Source organism: Talpa europaea (genome assembly GCF_964194135.1).
Source record: "Talpa europaea genome assembly, chromosome: 8".
Lineage (NCBI taxonomy): Eukaryota > Metazoa > Chordata > Mammalia > Eulipotyphla > Talpidae > Talpa > Talpa europaea.
Window position 1 is genome coordinate 91,842,642 of NC_140075.1, and position 21,096 is coordinate 91,863,737.

At 37.8% G+C, this 21,096-nt stretch overlaps 1 protein-coding gene across 1 annotated transcript in view; it reads right to left on the reverse strand.

Annotated features, from left to right (window-relative positions):
* SGPP1 (sphingosine-1-phosphate phosphatase 1) overlaps positions 1-20,355 on the reverse strand; it is a gene marked incomplete at both ends in the record, with an annotated part of 31,484 nt that extends 11,129 nt beyond the window's left edge. Inside the window, 2 exons of the mRNA XM_084239829.1 lie at positions 1,138-1,227; positions 19,657-20,355. Coding sequence (XP_084095955.1) covers positions 1,138-1,227; positions 19,657-20,355 — 789 coding nt within the window. The remainder of the gene's footprint in view (positions 1-1,137; positions 1,228-19,656) is intronic.
* Between the last annotated feature and the right edge of the window lie 741 nt (positions 20,356-21,096).

Here is a 21,096-nt window from a genome sequence, read left to right on the forward strand (position 1 = left end):
TATTAATATAATTATAAAAAGTAAAGTGTAAAGAGTTTGCTTATTAAAATACCATTTGGGACTTCTGGAAATTTACAAGTGAAGGAGCAGCTACTGGAGGCAAGCTAGCTAAATAAGAAATAGAAACTCACTATCTGTATAGCTATGAGTCCAGCTAGTGAGATTTTTTATGAGTACAAAATTCTAAAAGCTTTAAGTTGTTAAAGACAAAAATTCAATATAACCCAGTAGAGATTTTTAGATTCCTGAAGTAGTTCATATTTCTCCACCATTTTTCTGATCCTTTATCTATAATACATGAGATGTTCACAGAGTGTCCTTTTAGGAGATAAGAGCATTTTTTGACAATTGAGGAATGAGTAGTATAGTTAACCAGGTAAAGAAAGGGAAAAGGTCATTCTAAGCAGAGATTATAGATTTTCTAAAAACAAGAAACACCCTTTGCCCTTGGTGAAACATTAAGTAGACTACAGCAGGCTACTGAATGCTGGATGGAGTGACGTCAAACTGGAAGGGCTACTAAGAGCTGTTGCAATCTTTGGGTTAAGAAATGACATAGGCCAGAATTAACAGATTATCAACTGTGATAGAGAAGAAAGGAAGTGATTGGGTCTGGCTAAAGAATGCAGAGAGACCCTGTGCTGCTATTGTTTTTGAAACTGAATTTCTCAAAATATCTGATATGAGTTCTAACATACTGCTGGGAAAAAGAAATCTAAGATTTTATTATTTAAATATGTGGTGCCAGTATAGTTTAAGTTCATCTAGTTTCTAGTCATTAGGTCTTCCCTAATAAGTAGAGTTTTCCTTGGTTTCTGTATTCACACTGTTGATTTTGATACCACAGGAGAGGCCTAGAAGAAAATAAGAAGGAAAATAAAGCTGAAACTATAAGGAGGGAGAAATGTTTGCCTGAACACTTACTTATTGGGATAGCTGGGAACAATTTCCATGAAATGCATAATTACTACATTAAAACTTCACAAAGCATGATATTGGTATTTTGTAAATTAAAAGATTTATAATAACTATATTTTCTCATTTACATTTTATATAAATCTGTAAATGATTAAATATAATAAAACTGCCATCAATTTCAGAAAACATAAAGCACTATGAACACAACATTTTCCTTACCAGAATGGAGTGCATTCCCATGTAAATTCTACTTAGGCAAACTAGAGAACACCAGCAGGGAATAAGAATCAGTCCATATATAAGGGGATACTAAAGGGGGGGAAAAAAAAAAGTAAAATTAGTAAATAAATTAGGTTAAATATAAACAAGCAAATAAAAACCAAATCACTATACTATAAACTTCTAGGAAAACAGAAACAATGTGGCGGTGTTTTGTTTTTTTTTTTCACTTCCTGTTGTATTCCCAGCACCTAACCCTAAGCAGGGCACATATAGCAGACATTCAAGTAATATTTTTGCATGAATGAACAAAAGAATGGAATCTGCTGCTTCTACCCTCTGCTCTGTAGAAAATGACATATTTTTTGCTTCTATGATAAAGATTCAATCACTACGGAAGAAGAAAAACAGGTAAGAGACCTATTTTTAATGAAAACACTTTTACAACAGTGCCTGAATCTGGTCCACATAAGAGTCTTTGCTTCCCTTGGGTGGAGGACTAGGCATTATCTTTGCATGCAATATTTAACACATTATAATTTGTTTTCTACTTCTGTGCCTGAAATTTCAAGTGACAACCTTATTGAGAAAATTTTTGGTTGAGATATTGGGAACTAAAAGGGTAAAAACATAAAATGCCAACAATTCTTGATACCAAGAGGTGGCCTTGAAAAAAGTTCCCAATATTTGAGGGCAGGAGGAAATGATGGAAGGGCAGGGTGGTGAGTTTGTAAAGGAAGTAAGGGGTCACATTTGAGGTCATCAATGCCTGAGGACTTCAAATTTCTGAACGAAATTAAAGCCAAGATAGTTCAATAAGAATTCAAGATGGCTCAATAAGAAGTTGGGTTGAGTCACTACTACATTACAACAGTAAACAGAAATAGGATCAAGAGTGTGGGACTGTGATTACGGGGGTACATTAAAATATTAAATAGCAGATAGTGTAGGCTTTATTGAAAAGCTGAGATTTAAGGCAAGACTGAATGAAAGCAAGAAAATTAGTCGAGCATATACCTGAGGAAGACCATATGTCAGAAAGGGGGTGCAAGCAAAGCAAAGTCTCTAATGAGGAAATGTGGCTGCAGGGAGGCTAATATGATCAGAGTAGACAGAGAGCAAGTAGAAAAGGTCAGTCCAGAGCAAGCAGAGGTGGGGCCAGAGCAAGCAGAGACTACAAGGCCACTGTAAAAAAACTACTTTTATCTTCAATCAAATGGAGAGGCATTGCAGGGTTTTGAATAGAACTGCCACACTCAGCGCAGATCATTAGATGGCTGCCACGTAAAGATCAGAGACTAAGGGAGCAAGGGTAGAAAAAGGGAAACCAGTTAGGAGGCTACTGGTATAAAACAGGTGAGAGATTAACAGTGGATTCTGTCTCTGTAGCAGGTTCTCATGTTATTTTAACTTTTCTGTTAATTTTTAAAATAACTGTTAATAAGCAAAGGAGAATTGAACAAACAATAACAACAAACAAGAAATTTTCCTACGCTTTTCTCTGAAGTTAGGGCTAAAGGAAGAGGAAAATGAGAGTTTTGAGCAGGACATTGAAACTGAACACTTACCTTAATTCAATCCACATTTATTCAAATTTCCTATCTCCAAGTAATAGGAGAGTTAGGAATGTTATCAAGCTGGATGCACAGGCTAAGAGAGAACCTTCATTTTTTTTTATGTTCCTTTTGTTCCACTCCAAAGGATCTTTAGACCTCACCGGAAAAAAGTGACTACTTGGGAAAAGAATAATCACTTCTATTTTTATTGATTGGTTGATTTTTTTTTTTGAATATTTAGTTTACAGCTTCAGAATATTTTTCCCTAGATATTTTTGTGGAAATACATTTTGTGGAACATTGATCCAATTCTGACTACATAATTTTTATATGTACACACCTCAGACAAAATAGACTTAAAGTGAAAAATTGTATTCCAAAGACAGAAGGAACGTATATACTGACGTAAGAATCAATTCATTAAAATAGAGCCATTATAAACATTTACATCAAACAACAGAACCCCAAATAAGTGATGCAAACTAACAGAAATGAAGAAAGAAAGAGATAGTTCTCAGCACTGAAAAACTACTTTTCCACACAGCTCTTTTCCACCATAACACCTAGCAGATATCTTAAAAATTCTCCTGCAATCGCTTGATCTTGCCTCAAATTCATTGCAACTTGAACATTTTTCATGCTTTCATCTTTTGAAATGTGTAAGTCAGTCAACACTACAAGAGAAGAGTTTAATGTTTTCTTTAATCTGGATATGGTTTTAAGGTTCCTTGGCTTTTAGTTTTAAAACAGTGCTGTCCTCTATGCTTTTTTCTTTTTTCTTTTATGGTTATCATCTCATGAATCCACAAATTTAGCCATTTTCCCTATTTTCCATAGTTTTATGGAAACATATATAGTTTGTGTGTGTGTGTATGTGTGTGCATACACACACACACATTACTTTAGCACTTTCCAGAGTGGCCTTACATAAGGTCAGTAAATTTCCTTTTCCTTTTACTGAATGTACTGTATTGTTGATTCACTAACATTGAACTCGTGGACAATAAAACTACAACTCTGAAGCAAGGACTGTTATCTAACAAAAGTATTTTCTTTGTATAGCATATCAGTTACTTGTGATTACGAACATTAGATAGCTCTTCATTACTGCTTTTTAAATAGCAAAACCACAAAAAGGGTAAAAAAATATGAAAAACTGGCACTAAATAGACTGAAAATAACTCTTGTTTATAGTATATTAGCTGAAACAAGAAGACAGAGTGCTTCCTTGTTCAACTTCAGCTGAGAATATGCACACCAAGGTGACTCAAAACTTTTGCCATTCTCCATATATCCATGAATGTACTGACTCTTGGGTTACAAATAAATTTTAGTGAGTAGGTGAGTTTACAAATAAGGAATCCATGAGTAATGAGAACTCACTGTACATAAAAAATTAAGCTACTGTTAAAATAATCAGTGGACCAAAGAATTCACAAGTGAAATTATAAAATACTTACAGAAAAACACAAAACACAACACATCGAAAATTAGGGAAAGCTGTAAAAGCAACCCTCTGCGGGAATTTATAGCAGTAGAGGCCTATCTCAGAAAGAAGAAATCAATCAGTCAGAACTCTTTATCTTAAGAAATAGAAAGAGAGGGAAGGGGAGGGAAAGGAAAGAGCAGAGGAGGAAAGAGAGAGAAAGAGAAAAGAAAGAAACTGGGTTCATCCCTGACATCATGCACAAATATTAAGTCAAACTGATCATATATAAAAGCTAAAGCCATGGGCCTTCCTGGTGGCGAAAGGGGTTAAGCATCAGCACTATGAAGCAATCCAAAGCTACTGCAGCATGAGTTTGATTCCCCAGCCAGGGAGATACCCACATGGCGCATCAGACCTCTCCTGACTTCCCCGCTGCTCCCCTCAGCAGTGTATTTCAGTCAATTTGCCTGTTCTGCTCCCCACTGTCTCTGGCGAATCCTCTTACCACCCCCTTCCCATTCCACACCTCTGGCCTGTACCCCAGTCCTTATATGCATAAATAAATAAATCTTTTTAAAAAAGAGCTAAAGCCATACAAAGTTTAGGGAAAAAAGGCAATTTTTATTGCCATGCATTAGGCAATAGATTCTCAGATATGTAACACAAAATTACAAACTCTGCAACAAAGGGTATTATCAAGAAAGTGGAAAAACAACCACATACCAGAATACTAGTTAAAGTCTCTTAGACAGTCAAAAAGAATGGACAAGGTTTGCTCCCTTGCCCTCTCCCTCTAATTTCATCTATTACTCCTCTGCGTTCCAGCAATGGTCTTCTCCCTGTCCCTTGTAGCTAGAGCACATTTCCTCAAGATGGGCACAGCTTGTTCCTTTGACTCCATCATGAATGGCTCTCTCTGTGACACCCTCCAAGACAACCCTATTTATTAATTATACCTGCAACCCTCCTTCCCTGGACTCCTTATACACCCTTAGAGCTTGATTTTTCTAAGTAACCATTATCTTTGACATAGAATGTATTTATGCATTAGAACATATCTTCTGTACATATTTTACATACATTTAAAATAATAAAATTTCTTTTAATTATTGCTAAGTTCTTCCTCAAGAATATAAGTTTCATGGGAGTAGGAACCTGACTGTTGTATTCCCTGTTATATTACTAATAACTATAGTAGTGTCTAGCACATAGTAATAAGTATCTGTTGGATGGGGTAAATAAACATGTCTTCTGCCATCAAGGATATTGATCCCACAATTCATAACTGGAATCAAAGGTCAAAGTAGCAGCATCATTCAGTTCTCGTCTTAAAAGTTGGGCTGTGTTAACCTTTAGTTTTAAGTATATCTCTAGAATCCCCTGTAAATAACCACAATCTGAAAACCCAGTAACCTTAGAAAACAGAATTTCTGATGCTTAATTTGGAACAAACTTTATGAGGTAAGGATTTTTTAGCTTAGCATTTTAGACTAAAATACACCTTCTAAAACAAAAATAGCCTAAGCATATAGAAATACAAAAATCACTTCATAGAATAACACAGTGCAAACTATATATTTTTTTAAAGATTTATTTATTTATGCATACAAGAACTGGATTACAAGCCAGAGGTGGGAGGGGAAGGGTGAGAGGATTCACCAGAGACAGAGTGGGGAACAGAACAGGCAGATTGACTGAAATACACTGCTGAGGGGAGCAGCGGGCGAGACAGGAGAGGTCTGTTGCGCCATGTGGGTCACCTCTCTGGCTGGGGATCGAACTCATGCTGCAGAGGCTGTGGATAGCTTCATAGGTTGTGTCCCAACTCCTTGCACCACCAGGGAGGCCCCGCAAACTATACTTTCTACATTAAAGCAAAGACAAACCAAAAAAACCACAACAGCATACTTTCCTTTATGGTACTTTCCATACTGGTAGGATAATAGGTAAAATAAAAACTGACCTATATACAATCACTTAATGTACATATTAATGAGAAAAATGTGAACTAAAAATTTTTAGCTCAATCTTTGCTTTGACTTATTCACATCTGATGTCATCTAAATTACTGATTATCAAACTTAAGTCACAAGGTATCAATTTGGATATAGGAATCATTACATAAATATTAGTTATAATTTTAAGTGTATTTAATGTTGCAAACCAATTAGGAAAGCCATTGAGGAAAGTGCTATTTACTACCATACTAGTTTATGTGTTTTTATGTTAATAAAAGAGATTCAGGGCCTCCCCTGGTGGCGCAGTGGTTGAGCACTGGGCTGCGAGGCTGCCCGTAGCCTCTGCAGTGCCGGTTCATTCCCCGGCCTCCGGCGAGGGTCCCACAAAAATAAATAAATAAATAAAATAGATTCATTTCCCAAATCCTATTATAGGGAAGGAATTTGTGAGGAAAGAAAGAAAAGAACCAGTTGATTTGGCTGATAACATTTTCGAGCAGCAGGCAAACCAGAGCTTTCCAAATAGCTAAGAAGAGAAAAAGGAACCCTCCTACACTGTTTGTGAGAATGAAGACTGATCGGTCCCTATGGAAAACAGTATGGCAGTTTCTCAAAAGATTAAAAATGGATCTACTGAATGACCCAGGAATTCCACTCCTAGGCATCTAACCAAAGAATAACTACTCTTCGGTATCTAACCAAAGAATATCAAAACACCAATTCAAAAAGGAAACTTGCACTACCATGTTGATTATAGGACTAGTTACAATAGTCAAGCTATGGAAAAAAAACTTAAGTGCCAAAAAATACAGATAAATAGATCAAGAAGATGTGGTGTATATAGACAAAGGAACATTACTCAGCGATCAAAAATGACAAATTCATGGCTCTTAAATAACCAAATTCATGCCTCTTAAATTTGTGGCAACATCAATGGAGCTGATAGGGATTACACTAAGTGAAATTAAGTCCAAAAGAGAAAGATAAATATCGGATGGTGTCACTTACATGTGGAATAGAGAGACACAAAGGGTCAAATAAAGACAAAAACTAACCCTTGAAAGCTGACTACAGAACTGAGCATTCTGAGGGGAGGGAGGAGAACAAAACAGGGAGGGAGCACAATGGACTATGTGATGCACCACAGGTACTATGGTGGCCAGAGAGCTACAGTAACTACACTGAGGTAGAGATTCTATATGTCCAAAATGCCAACAATAGTGTCAACCAATGTACCTCAAATTAAAAAAAAAAAATTCAAATTGAAAAAAAAAAAAAGATGAGCAAGAAATTCCTCGATCTCTGAAAAACAAAAATCTCTTGGATAATGTAGCTCTATATAGTACAAAGCCCCAGAAAATTTCTCTACTGTCTAGTCATTCTGTGGAGATATGTTTTATAAAAATTCTTACTGAAATCTAGTCTGGAGTAATAAATAGTTCATCTGGAGTTACCTTAGCACTTGGGAGAATGAGTAGGGGCAATTGCAGTAATTTACAGTAATTTTCAAAATGTAAAAGGCATTGTAACAGAAAACTCAAATGTATCTTTTCTACACTGATAAATGTATCAATTCCACGAGTCCTACTTTCTGCTTTTTAAAAAGTCTGAATTAGGAAGACTGTACAGCAACCCAACCAATCTCTGACTTTTGATACATATCTGTTGTACTGTCCTCCATGTCACTCTCACTACCTCAATTCCTATCTAATCAAATCCTTTATGTCTCACAAAAACTGGCTGGATTTTTTAGCCCAAAATTCAATTCTATGCATAAATATAATAAGTAAATAAAAATTCAATCCTCTGCAGATATTAGATGAAATGAATGTAGATTTGTTCTTACAATGTTGTTGTTTTTGTTTTCTTTTTTTAAGATTTATTTATTTATTTATACAAGCACGAGGAACAGTCAGAAGTGTGGAAGGGTGAGAGAATTTACCAGAGCCAGAGTGGGTAACAGAACAGGCAGACCAACGAAATACACTGCTGAGGGGAGCAGCGGGTGCGGCAGGAGAGGTCTGCCCGCCATGTGGGACCCTCGCTGCCAGCCGGGGATCAAACCGGCGCTGCAGAGGCTATGGGCAGCTTCGCAGCCCAGCGCTCAACTGCTGCGCCACCAGGGGAGGCCGTGTTCTTACAATGTTAATAAACAATTTTATTTAGCATATAACCTACATATACCAGGCACAATTCTATGAGCCTTTTTTTTTTAAGATTTATTTATTTATACATACAAGAACTGGGATGCAGGCCAGTGATGCAGGGGTGGGGGGGTTAGAGGACCCACAAGAGACAGAGTGGGGAGCAGAATAGGCATATCTACCAAAATACACTGCTGAGGGGAGCAGCGGGCGAGTCAGGAGTGGTCTGCTGCACCATGTGGGTCACCTCCCTGGGCGGCTGGGGATCGATCTCATGCTGCAGAGACTGCTGCTAGCTTCACAATGCTGTGCCTAACCCCTTGCGCCACCAGGAAGGTCTCAGGAATTGGCTTTTTTAAGGATTGTGGAGGCTGACAAGTCCAAAATCTACAACGTAAGCCAGCAGGCAGAAGACCATAGAGAGAGCTAATGTAGTTCAAAAATCCAAAATCAATAGGCTGGCAGAATCTCCTCTTCCTTAAGGAAGTGGACAGTCTTTTCTCAAGCCTTTGAATGATTAGAAAATCCCACCACATAATGGAAGGTAATGTATTTTAGTCAGTCTACTGATCTTTTTTAAAGATTTATTTATTTATGCAAGCACTGGATACAGTCAGAGGCGCGGGAGGGTGAGAGAATTCACCAGAGCCAGAGCAGAGAGTAGAACAGGCAGAGTGACAAAGTACACTGCTGAGGGGAGCAGTGCGCGGCAGGAGAGGTCTGTGCGCCATGTGGGACCCTTGCTGGTGGTCTGGGATCGAACCAGAGGAGCTGCAGAGGCTGCGGGCAGCTTCGCAACCCAGCACTCAACTGCTGAGTCACTGGGGAGGCCCTCAGTCTACTGATTTAAATGTTAATACCATCTGAAAAAACCTTCACAGAAACATCCACAATAGTGTTTGACCAAAAATCTAGGTACTATATCTAGCGAAGCTGACACATAAAATTAATCACACATAATATAAAATACAAAATAATCAACTGCATACACTTTACGGTATCTATTTTCAAATTCTAAGGAAATTTAAAGAAAAAAAAAGTTAACGCTAGCTTTTTCCTACTCTTTTTATTTTCCAAGTCTTCTGTAAGTACTTATCTTGCTTTAACAGCATTTTACAGTATTACTCTCCTTTTCTAGAAATACCCTTTCTTTCACATCCAGTTTCCCATTATAGTACAATGTATATTTTAATGATATTATCCAATCTACACCTCTCTTTGATGCAACATTGGATAGCCCTGGAGACATACTCACACTGTGAGATCTCCCTCCCTTGACCACAGCTATTGAATCAGGCAAGAAAACTTTGCCCCAAGGAAGCAAATCCATTGCCTGGGCTGAGCCACTTGGATTCTTATTTCTAATAGTAATTTGAAATCAAGTCAGAAAGAAGGTCTGTAAGTCTCTGTTGTGCACTTGAATTTGGAAATGATACAAACTAGGAGTGAGGCAGACATGAATATACCAAGGCAGGGAGAGAGAAGAAAGCAGAAATAAGAGAATATACAACCCCAAGTAACAAAGATGGACTATGTGCTTTTAGTTCTGATATTTTTCCAGAGCCTTGTTCCAGTTCCATGGAGGCCTAGAAGCAATTTCTTGGCCTTGACTTCCATGATATAGTCCCTTTATTCTTCAACTAAATTTCCTTTTTTTCTTTCTTTAGGCTAGTCTAAATTGTCACTAGAGCTCCTACACATATACAAACACACACACATAGCCTAAGACAACTTCTTACCTCTCAAACTGTCAGATTCTGTTTCAGGTTCTTTTTACTCTATTCCATTCCTTAAATAGTGATACCTTTAATTATTTATTTTTTTTAAAGATTTATTTATTTATTTATTTATTTATACAAGCACTGGGTACAGTCAGAAGCAGGGGAGGGTGAGAGAATTTACCAGAGCCAGAGCGGGGAGCAGAGCAGGCAGGAGAGGTCTGCGTGCCATGTGGGACTCTCGCTGGTGGCCGGGGATCGAACCAGGGCTGCAGAGGCTGCAGGAAGCGTCACAGCCCAGCGCTCAACCGCTGCGCCACCAGGGGAGGCCCAATAGTGATACCTTTAAAGGTTTTTTCCTAGACTCTCAATTCTCATTGTGTGTACTCTCCATTGGGCTACATACTACACTCTCATCACTTCATTCCACATCTCTATGCTAATGACATCAAATCTGGCCAGGCTGCTTTCTCCTATAGAACTGCCTCACAGAGAGCTCCAAGTGGTTGTTTCATAGACACCACCAACTCAATACAATAATAAAAGTGAATTCATCTCCAACATGTTCCTGCTTCTTTCTCAAATATCACCTACTTTCAATACATTCCATCTCTTCAAACTACTACTTTCAATACATTCCATCTCTTTAAACTAGTAAGAAATTGAGAGGGCTAATCCTTTAGTCTAGTCCATTTTTTCTTCCTTTTCATCATATCCAAGTAATCATCAAACCATGTCTTGTCAACTCTACCTCTTTATATCTCTTGAATTGATCCATTTCTACTATCATTGACACAATCTAGATGAACAGCTGGCAAAGCTTTTCTGTAAAGAACCAGATAGTTAACTCTCTTGAGCATTATGGACCATATAGTCAGTGTCACAATTATTCAACTCTGCTGTTGTAGCACAAAAGCACCACAGATAAAATATAAAGGAATGGACTTGGCTGTGTTCCAATGAAGTTTTATGTACAACCACAAAAAAATTTTGAATTTCATATAATTTACACATGTCACAAATATTCTTCTTTTGATTTTGTTCAACTATACAAAAGTATAAAAAGTACTCATCATTTATGGTCACATAAAATCAGGCAGCAAACCATCATGTGTAGGGCCCTGATCTAGAGCCCCATTCTCTCCCTTCAACAGGTTGTGGTGGTTTCCCAGCCTCCAATCTTGCTTTCCTCTAGTCCCTTTTCTATACCATAAACATAAGAATCTTCCTAAAACACCAATCTAATCCCCTCTAATTTGTTTTATTTACCCTGACACCTACTTATCCTATTACCCAGTACTTACTAGCAATGAGATTATATTTGAGTAGCTGATTGTGGTTACCTGACTAAAGTTTCTTCTCTACAGAAACAAGAAAAAAATACATAGTTACAACATAATAAATATCATTTTTATTATCCTCACTTGACATGATTTTCTCCACAAGGAACAGATGAGAATATACATACAACATATTAAATTAACAGAGTTGAATAAGGTTGTTGTATATGCAATCAATGCATAAAAATCAAGTTACTTTTTATATATTTTTTTAAAGATTTATTTTTATTTATTTATACAAGCACTGGGTACAGTCAGAATCGTGGGAGGGTGAGAGAATTCACCAGAGCCAGAGCGGGGAACAGAGCAGGCAGAAGGACTGAAGTACACTGCTGAGGGGAGCAGCGGGCGGCAGGAGAGGTCTGCGCGCCATGTGGGACCCTCCTCTGGTGACTGGGGAGCAGCCGGGGATCGAACCGGCGCTGCAGAGGCTGCGGGCAGCTTCGCAACCCAGCGCTCAACCGCTGCGCCACCGGGGAGGCCCAGTTTCTTTTTATATTTTATCCACAAAAAGACTATTTGAAACCTAACTTCATTTACACCAGTAACGAAAAATAAAAAGTAACTGGAAATAAATCTAAAAAAAGTTGTAATTTATTATACAGTTTGAGGCACATGGAAAAAAATTGTAAAACTTCATTGAAATATATGTAAGATAATAAATAAGATTTACTGTAACTGCAACCAAAAAGATTCAATATTGTAAAGCCATCAATGATTTCCAAATTAATTTATAACTTCATTGTAATTTCAATATAAGTAGATAGGGTTTACATGAAAATTAAAAACTTGATTCTAAAATGTATATTGAAAGTCAATGTCCAAAACTAGTCAAGACAATCTTAATGTATAGTGAGAACTTTCATAAACAGATAGCGAAACTTACTTTAAATCAACAAACAATGATAATGATAAAGAGACAGATAAATAGACAGTGAAAAAGAATAGCAAACCCAGAACTAGACCCATATAATACATGGGAACCTGACATGTAACAGAAGTGGCTATACAGATAAAGTAGAAACTATTTTAAAATGATACTAGATCAGTTAATCACCTATATGTGAAAAAAATATCAGATCCATACCTCACAACATAAACAAAATCAATAGGAGGTAAATTAAAGACATACATATAAAAGTACAGTTTTGTCTAATTAAACAATTACAAAAGGATTTTGCTTATATACATGCAAAATCTAAATTACATATAGACAAATAAGTAAAAGCAGCAAGAATAATTCTAGAAAAATAGATTTATAAAGCTATAATGTAGAATGTGCACACAAATATCAGCCATATCATTTCTAAATATAAAAAAATGGATGTAGACCTAAATATATAGCCATATATAATATATGATGAAAGTGATAGTTCTTCCTCAAACCAAGAGATGGTTCAAAGATTTAAGCATAAAAATTAAGTCACAAAAGACTATAGTAAATCATGGTAGAAAGCCATTCTATATTACACAAAATCCAGAAATGATGAAATAAAAGATTCATAAAGAGCAAAAATTTCCTTTTTGAACAAAAGTCAGACGTAATAAGTTAAGAAAACATATTTCCAAATAATACCATAGACAAAAGGCTAAAACCATCACAATATAAAGGATTTCAAAAACCAATAACTAACCCAAGAGAAACAAAAACATATGTTCATGAAAAAATTTACACAAATATCCATAGCCCCCCCAAAAAAATCTACAGTAACATTATTCAAAATAACCATAAAGTGAACTCAAATGTATACTAATAGATGAAAGGTTAAATAAAATGTGGTATATCCATCAATGGAATATTACTCAGCAACAAAAAGAAATGAAATACTGATACATGTTACAATGCTGATGAACCTTTAAACATGATGGTGAATGAAAGAAGTCAGTCACAACAAACTATACCATATGCTCCAATTTATAAGGGATGTCCAAAGTAGGCAAATCTATAGAGATATAAAGTGAGTAAGTAGTTGCCTAGGGATTGAGGAATGGAGACTACATACTATGGATATGGGGTATCTTTTGGAGTGATGAATGTTCAACAATTGACTGCTGTCAATACTAAAGGCCATTTAATTCTGTGTTTTCAAAGAGTGAATTATATGGTACATGAATTACATGTCAAAAAGCTGTTAGATAATTAAAAAACAAAAAACAGTATGTAGACGTGAAAAGATTTCCATTACTGCCATAAAGGATTAACTATTGTAAGAATAGCCTTTGCAATATAAACAGAAAACTAGACAAATTATATGATAAGACTGTTTTCAGATATTAGAAAATAACCAGCACAGGACAGTGATTCATGAGAAAAGGGAAACAAATGAGATAAACCCTACAGCTTGTCACTGGAGGCAGTTTCTAGGCTGTAGCAAGAGAGGAAGAAGCAAAACAAAACCAGCAGTATCACTGCGTTAAAGGGAGAGACACACGTTCCTACATGCCACCACAGCCATAATTTGCAGACAACTGAGAGGGGAAACTGCACAGAGAATGAGCCCAGGGATCTGTAGCAGGGTCTCTGCAATTCCCAAAGCTCACGTAGGCCCAGAATTGCTTTCTCACCAAAGAGATTGCTAAGAGAATTTGAATAGAGTCTTAATAGTAAGGACATATTAGCACTAGACTATGGTAATTCTGGGCCTGCTTTAGCAAACCTAAAAGACTGAACTGATAAGTAATTTAACTATAAAACAGGAAAAAGCCGACACTATTTAAAGGAATATAACAATATCTAAAATTCTATAAAAATTACCAAGCAAAGGGCCTCCCTGGTGGCACAGGGGTTAAGACTTGGCGCTATCAAGCTATCGCCAGCCACTGCAGCATGAGTTCCATGCCCAGGTTATATTTATGCATAAATAAATAAAAATAAATCTTAAAAAAATTACCAAGCAAAGAAGTAGGGGAATATGATCTATAAACAGGAGAAACATTAGAATCACCCAAAGATGACAGAGAAGATAGAATTCATGGGTAAGGACCTTAAAATAGCTATTAAAACTCTTAATACACAAAGTCAAAAATATAAAGGAAAAGAGAAACATAATTAGCAGAGAAATGCAAGACTTTTTAAAAAGATCCAAACTGAATTTAGATAAAAATATGTTGTATCTGAAATTATATCCCATCCTATTTTTCATCAGAAAATTACAGACATTGCAGAAGAAAATATCAGTGAACTTGAAGTCATAGCAATAGAAATTATGCAAAACAAAGTACAGAGAACAAGAAACAACCACCATCATTATCAGAGCGTCAGTGATCTATGTTAAACAGTCTAACATACTCAAGGCAAGTTCTAGAAGCAGAAGATGTGAGGGGAAAGGAGAAAAAAAAAATTTCAAAAATAATGCTGGAATATTATACAAAAATAATAACCATGTACTGTGAGTTCTATAACATATGTGGATGTAAAACAATGATACTAGAAAGGAGGAGAGAAAAGTAGACATATACTGTTGCAAAGCTATTACCCTATACTTTAAATAGTATAAGATCTGAAGTTATAGCAACCACAAAAATACAAAAGGCAGTTATAGTTTTAAATATTAATAAAATACTAGTCCTGATATGAACTAATCTAACAAAAGATATAGACAAAGGCTTTGAATAGGCAATACTAGAAAGTCAATTTATTAAATTATGGCATATTAATACATTGGAACATCATGCAAATGAGAAAAAATTAGACCATTCTATTTATTATATGGAAAGTGCTAATATGGAGAAGCAATATTATCCAGTTATATAGAGTCATTTTGCAGCTAAAGTGCCTGGGTTTGAATCCAGACTCTATTATATACTTGCTGAGTCACCTTGGGCTAGTCACTAAACTTCCCTCTGGCTCAGTTTCTTCTGCAAACCAGTGATAATACTCATAGGATCTTTAGGGTTAAGTCGTCTGCAGCATTAATTGCTGGATAAAAGAAAAGGATAATCTTTACAATATAGTTCTAAATAAAAACAGTACTGATAAGTATAGTACGGACTATGGTCTGAACACCATAGTATGTCACCATTTGTATGAAAAATAAGTTATGTATATGTCAACTATAGTATATGTCAACAACAAAAAAGACTATATCTAGAAGGCTAAACAAAAAATTTACAATAATAAATACATCTGGAAAAGAGACCCTAGCAATTGTGAAACAAAAAAAGAAATGTACTCTCCATATTTTTTATGTAAATATTGAATTTTCTGCAATATACTACCTATGCAAAGAAATACAAATAATTTAAAATCAAGAATTGGTAACAAACATTTATAAAATCAGGGAACTGTGCATTTCGAACACAAGTATTACTCCAAGTAAAAAGAAATCAAGTAGCAAACCAATCTGATTATTTAGTAAGTTGTGTTTCTTACCAGAATTACCAGTGACCAGTTTCCCTTGTCTCTTTGTTGAAGTTTTTTCTGATCTTTGTCATTTGTGACCTGCTTTTGTAACTTCTTGTCTTTCTTCCTTTTATCTTTTCATGATCTCACAAATCTTTATTATCTTACAATGAATTATACTTTGATAGAATATCTTAAGTGCTTTTTTATTCCCAATGCTGTTAATATACTTTTGGTTTTTTAAATTTATATTAGGAAGATAGAGAAAAAAGAAGGGTGATGAAAGCAACATCTGACTCTAGTCAGTAATTTAATACATTTTTAAGACAAATGTTGATAGATAATGCATACGTATGTATATATACATATTGTCTTCTCAAGGCATGAAGAAGCTGTTTTTTGTATTTTAAGAATACAATCATACCTATTTTAAAAATATTTCTTATTGCAAATGTACTTCAAAAATCACAATGTGATTTGAAAAGAATTTGCTGTGTAAGCTCTGTAGCCTGTAAGGTTTAAATTCAGTTTCCGCTACTTCCTAGTTGTGTTATTTTAAATAAATTACTTAACCTCCCTCTACCTCAGTTTCCTAATGTGTAAACTTGCATTAACAGAAGGAACAAACACTGGAATATTTTAAGAATAGACTAAATGAGGTGATACACATCTTAAACAATGTCTGACTCATAGTAAGAGCTTAATAAATGTTAATAACTATATTAAATAACAAGTATTATTAAATGTGAAAACATATGGATTGGTTGGGAATGGATTTGGCTATAAAGTGTGTCATGACAGTAATTTTTAAAATGATGTTTATCTAAAACCTTAATATTATTAAATCAGATAGATATATTAGAGTTCATTACATGTCATCTTATTTAAAAATTAAGAATTTTTATTTCTGGTAAGGACATGCACACATAAAAGCAAAGGGAGTATTTTATTTTCGATTATTTTTCAAAGGACTATGTTCTTAATATCTGATGCTTCTTATTTCTTATCTTTTTCCCAATTCAGGTTAAAAACAATTCCAAAGAATAGTAAAACAGCAATCATTATCGTAGCCAATGGATCTCCAGTTATTTAACGCCAAGAGAAATGCCATAACACTTTCTATTTTGCATAACCATAAAGTAAAATAAATTTTCCAGAATAGAATAACAGCTTCAAGGCATGTTCTTATCTTCCTCCTGGTATTATAATATGCCTTTAAAAAGTTTGAAGACTAGATTTGCAAAAGAGCTGAGACAGCAATATAGGAGAAATATACATTCTAATGATCAAGAGTTAAATATACTAGAAGGGGCTGAAGAAATTACATTTTTTTTCCCTATTATATCTTTGGGAAACTTCAGTAAAATGCAGTGCCCCTCAGTCATCTAATGGATCAGAATCTCTGAGAGTAAAGTGCAAAAATTAGAATTTTAAACAAGCCCACAAGCAATTTTTTTGTCTACTGTCATTTTAAGAACAATTGAGGAATAATGATACAGAAAGGGTTAATTTAAAAGGTTTTGTGTAGGAGGTGAATCTTGAGCAGATTTCAAGTAGGCACAATAAGTGCCAGGGAGGAGTGAGGTAGTTATTCCAAACCAAAGGGATGGTATGTGAGATAACTAACTCAGTTTCGAGAGACATTTCAGCATCCTAGGCATTTCGATGTAACCACACCTGTCCTGAATAGGCAGTGGGGGCATAGAAGATGAACAGGACTGTCTACCAAAACTGCTAGTAATTAGAAAAACACCAGGCTTTCATTGTTTAATTCTTAGCACAACTTCCAACATTTTTTGTTTATTTATCCACTTTAGAAACATAAGCCTCTAACGCAGTACAATACTTACTAACAGGAAAGAGGACCAAAACCTTAAGCAAAGGAAGGTGCTTTTGTTTTAAAGTCAAAACAAAGATTTTATTTTCATTTTTTAATTTAGTTACTTATTTGTTTTTTATTGAAGTAACATTGGTTTATGACACTGTATATGATCTAGGGGAACAAGTTCAATCCTCCCCAGAGATAAGAAGGATTTTTAAGAAGTTAAAAAGTAAACAAGTCATTTTGGTTTTTAATGGAGAGTTGCATTTATAAACTTAGAACTTTCATATAAGAGAGTCTTTCTTTCAAAACAGCTGACCAAAAGATGAATAGTCTAATTTAAATGTTCATTTAAATTTAAAGTGGAAAAATATAAAATTAGAAATTTTAAGTAATTTACAATTTTAGTTGTAATTTAATTAGTCAGTTTCACATCAGTAAATTAAGATTTTGAGACTGGGTGATTCCTAAAGTCCTATTAAGCTCAGTTCTAAAATAACAATGACATACAGCTTCCTCAATATTTGACTATACTATACTTTAGAAACTATAATGTAAGCTTATTTCAAAATATTAGACTATTGACATATTCAATATATACGGGATTCAACTGCATGCCATAAACAAATCGAAAATACTGTTTTCAGAATTCCTTTAAGGATGTGTTCTATATAAGCAAAAAAAAAAAAAATGCTCTCACTTGGACTGCAAGCCTTAACAGTATGCAAAATAGCCACTGATGGAGGAGTTATAAAAGGCTTTATAGTTATAGATACCTGAAAGTCTCATGAAAACAAGATATATCATCATTTGCTAGCTAGTATAGACACCAAATGTAACTTATTGATAATCTCAAATTCTGACATATTTAAATAAAATTTGAGAAAGCTGCCTATTGTGTAAAATAAGCAACTTTATAATCTGAATATCACTGTATATCGCCTTTGGTTAAATAAGAAAAAACTGTTCATGTTACTTTTCCCTCATATTTCTGTCATTCTTAGTATATACATTACACATTTTCCATGTTACTCTAAGAGAGATACACTGCACAGAAGTGTCAATGTGGATAAGATTTTATCTATACTGAAATTAAATCTGGGGTTAAGTTTATCATTATGGAGCTTTACAAAGAATGTGTATTTCTCAAAGTAAAACGATTTTGTGCTGTAATGACAAAAAACAAGGTAGGCTGATTCCTTAGATTCTCCATAATTATTAACTTTATTCTTAAGGGACTGGTCTGCAGGAAGAACAAATCTTACAATGTAAAAGGCAGATAAAGGAGCCAGCAGTCCAAGAATAAATTTTGCTTCATTAAGAAAGAGAATTGGTTTTTAAGTCTAAGTAACATATATATCCCATGAAAAGCTGAAAAAATGAGAGGCCAAAAGAAGTAGGCAAACTACAATACATGTATCATTAAAAATGTATCCCTGATGACTGTCAGGTTGACTCTGCCGTCACCCTTACCATCTTTACAAACTCACTAGTCTGATCAAGGACCCTGTCAGAATAACTTTAAAACTATGCATTTTAAAAACTAATGCAACAATAACACTGATACTACAGATCAGCGCTCCAGAAGTTAATTAAACCTTGTGTCTATCTGTAAATTAGCAACCACACCCCTTCAAAAGAGAACCCGCTCACACTGTGCTCCATTAACTTCCATAGAGAGGCTTTTGTTTAAAATTCATTACTTCATAGCCTGGAACGACCATGTTTGTTTTGTAATACTATGGTTTTATAAACATTGTCTCAAAGCCAAGCTCAGGGCTTGAACAGAATCACTTTGGGGGAAGACACCACACGGTGAAACTGGGTCTTAGCCACCTAACAATTAATTAAAAGCAAATTATAATTAATCACAATTGTATGCGATGCATCGCAAGAATCCAACCCATTTGAAAATTTAAGCAATGCCTACTGATCATGTATTAACTCGACGAACAGTTTCTTTCGGGTTCAAAGAAGGGCATGAACTATTAAAAGATAGTTTGAGGCTTGTCTTGGGTTTCCCCCATCATTTAGGGTTTTTTTTTTTTTTTTTAAACCTAGGAAGGGCCTGTGTGGGGGGACTGTGAAAACCTATGGCGAGGTTTGGGGAGGGCAGAGGCCACATTTAAATAACTGCGGCGGGCAGGGAGCTCCAAGTTCTTTAACTCGCCCGGGCCGCGCGCGGGAAGAGGAAAGAGAACCTTCCTTACCTGCCAGCGGCCATAGGTGAGGAGGACCATGGAGATGGGGATGGCGGTGCCAGACATGGCATGGGTGGAGGGCATGCTGTACTCGGAGTTGTAGAAGACCTCCAGCTTGACCACGGGCGGCGCGGCGGGCCGCGGCCAGCGGATGATGTCCTTGGTGCACTGGCCCAGGTACATGACCAGCACCCAGATGACCACGAGCCTGCGGCCCACCAGGGGGTCCAGGTTCCAGATCCAGAAAGGGAAGAACATGATGTAAAAGAGTTCATTGCCCAGCTCCGTGCCGAAGCAGAACAGGTAGTACAGCGGCCAGTTGCTCACGACGGCCAGCTCCCCCTCCTCGCCCGTCAGCGAGTTGCGGCGCGGGGCACCCGCGCGCCGCGGCGAGGCCGGGCCCAGCTCGGCAGCCAGCCCGTTCCGGACGCCGTTGGGGGCGCCGCCGCTGCCCGGCTTGGCCGGGCACTGATTGCGGTCGCCCCCGGGCGGCTGGGGGCCTCCGGACGCCCCCGGCGGCCGCGCCCGGCACCGGGCGTCTCCGGCGAGGGGCGCCCCGGCTCTCTCCTCATCTTCCCTCGCGTCGCCGGCGGCCGCCGTGGAGCTGCTCCGCGGCGCTTCCACCCCGCACAGCCGCTGGAAACGGGCCACTTTCTGCGGCTCCTGCAGCCAGCCCGCCAGCCGGGCCAGGCGCTCCCTCAGCGACATGATAACGGGACCCGCGCGGCCCTCGGACGGAAGGACGGCGACCGGAGGGCCGGCCCCACGCGCCCCGCCGGCGGCAGCAGCAGCGATGCCTCGCTCGACCCTCTCGGCTCTGCCGGGCGACGGCGCCACAGGCCGCAGCGGCCGCCGCGCGCCCCCGCCCCGCGCGCCCCTCCCTCGCCGCGCGCGCCCGGCCACCGCCCGCGGCCTCCACGCGCCGGCGCGCGCCGCGCCCCGCCCCGCCCCCCGCGGCCGCTCGCACGAGGCGCCCGCTCGCGCCCGTTCGCCCCGAGCGCACCCGGCGGCCCCTGGGCGCCACGGCTGGGCCGCCTGGGGTGACTTGAGCTTCGCCCTAATACCCGCCGGGCGCCGCGGCGCTGGCGGCCCAGACGCTGGGCTCCCGGCTTGCCCGACTCAAGCGCGGGGTCCCCCTGTCGAGCGCGGGTTTGAAGAGGCCGCGAGCCTGGTGCCAACTTCGGCGGTGCCAGGGGCGCAGCACCCGGATATGCTGCTGGCACACGATCAAGTGGTGAACGGTGAAGGAAGGTGAAGGAACCACCAGGCGCCCAGAATCGCTCCACTCAAGTAATTATAAGTAATTACGGAAGCGTCTCAGAGAGCCTGAAAGCCACGTGCCAGTTGAGCAGGGGTGGCAGCTGTGGGTGTAGGTCCCGGGACGGGCCGTGCCGTTGGTCAGATACGCTGGTAGAAGTTAGGACTCCACAGCTGTTCTTGATTTTCATG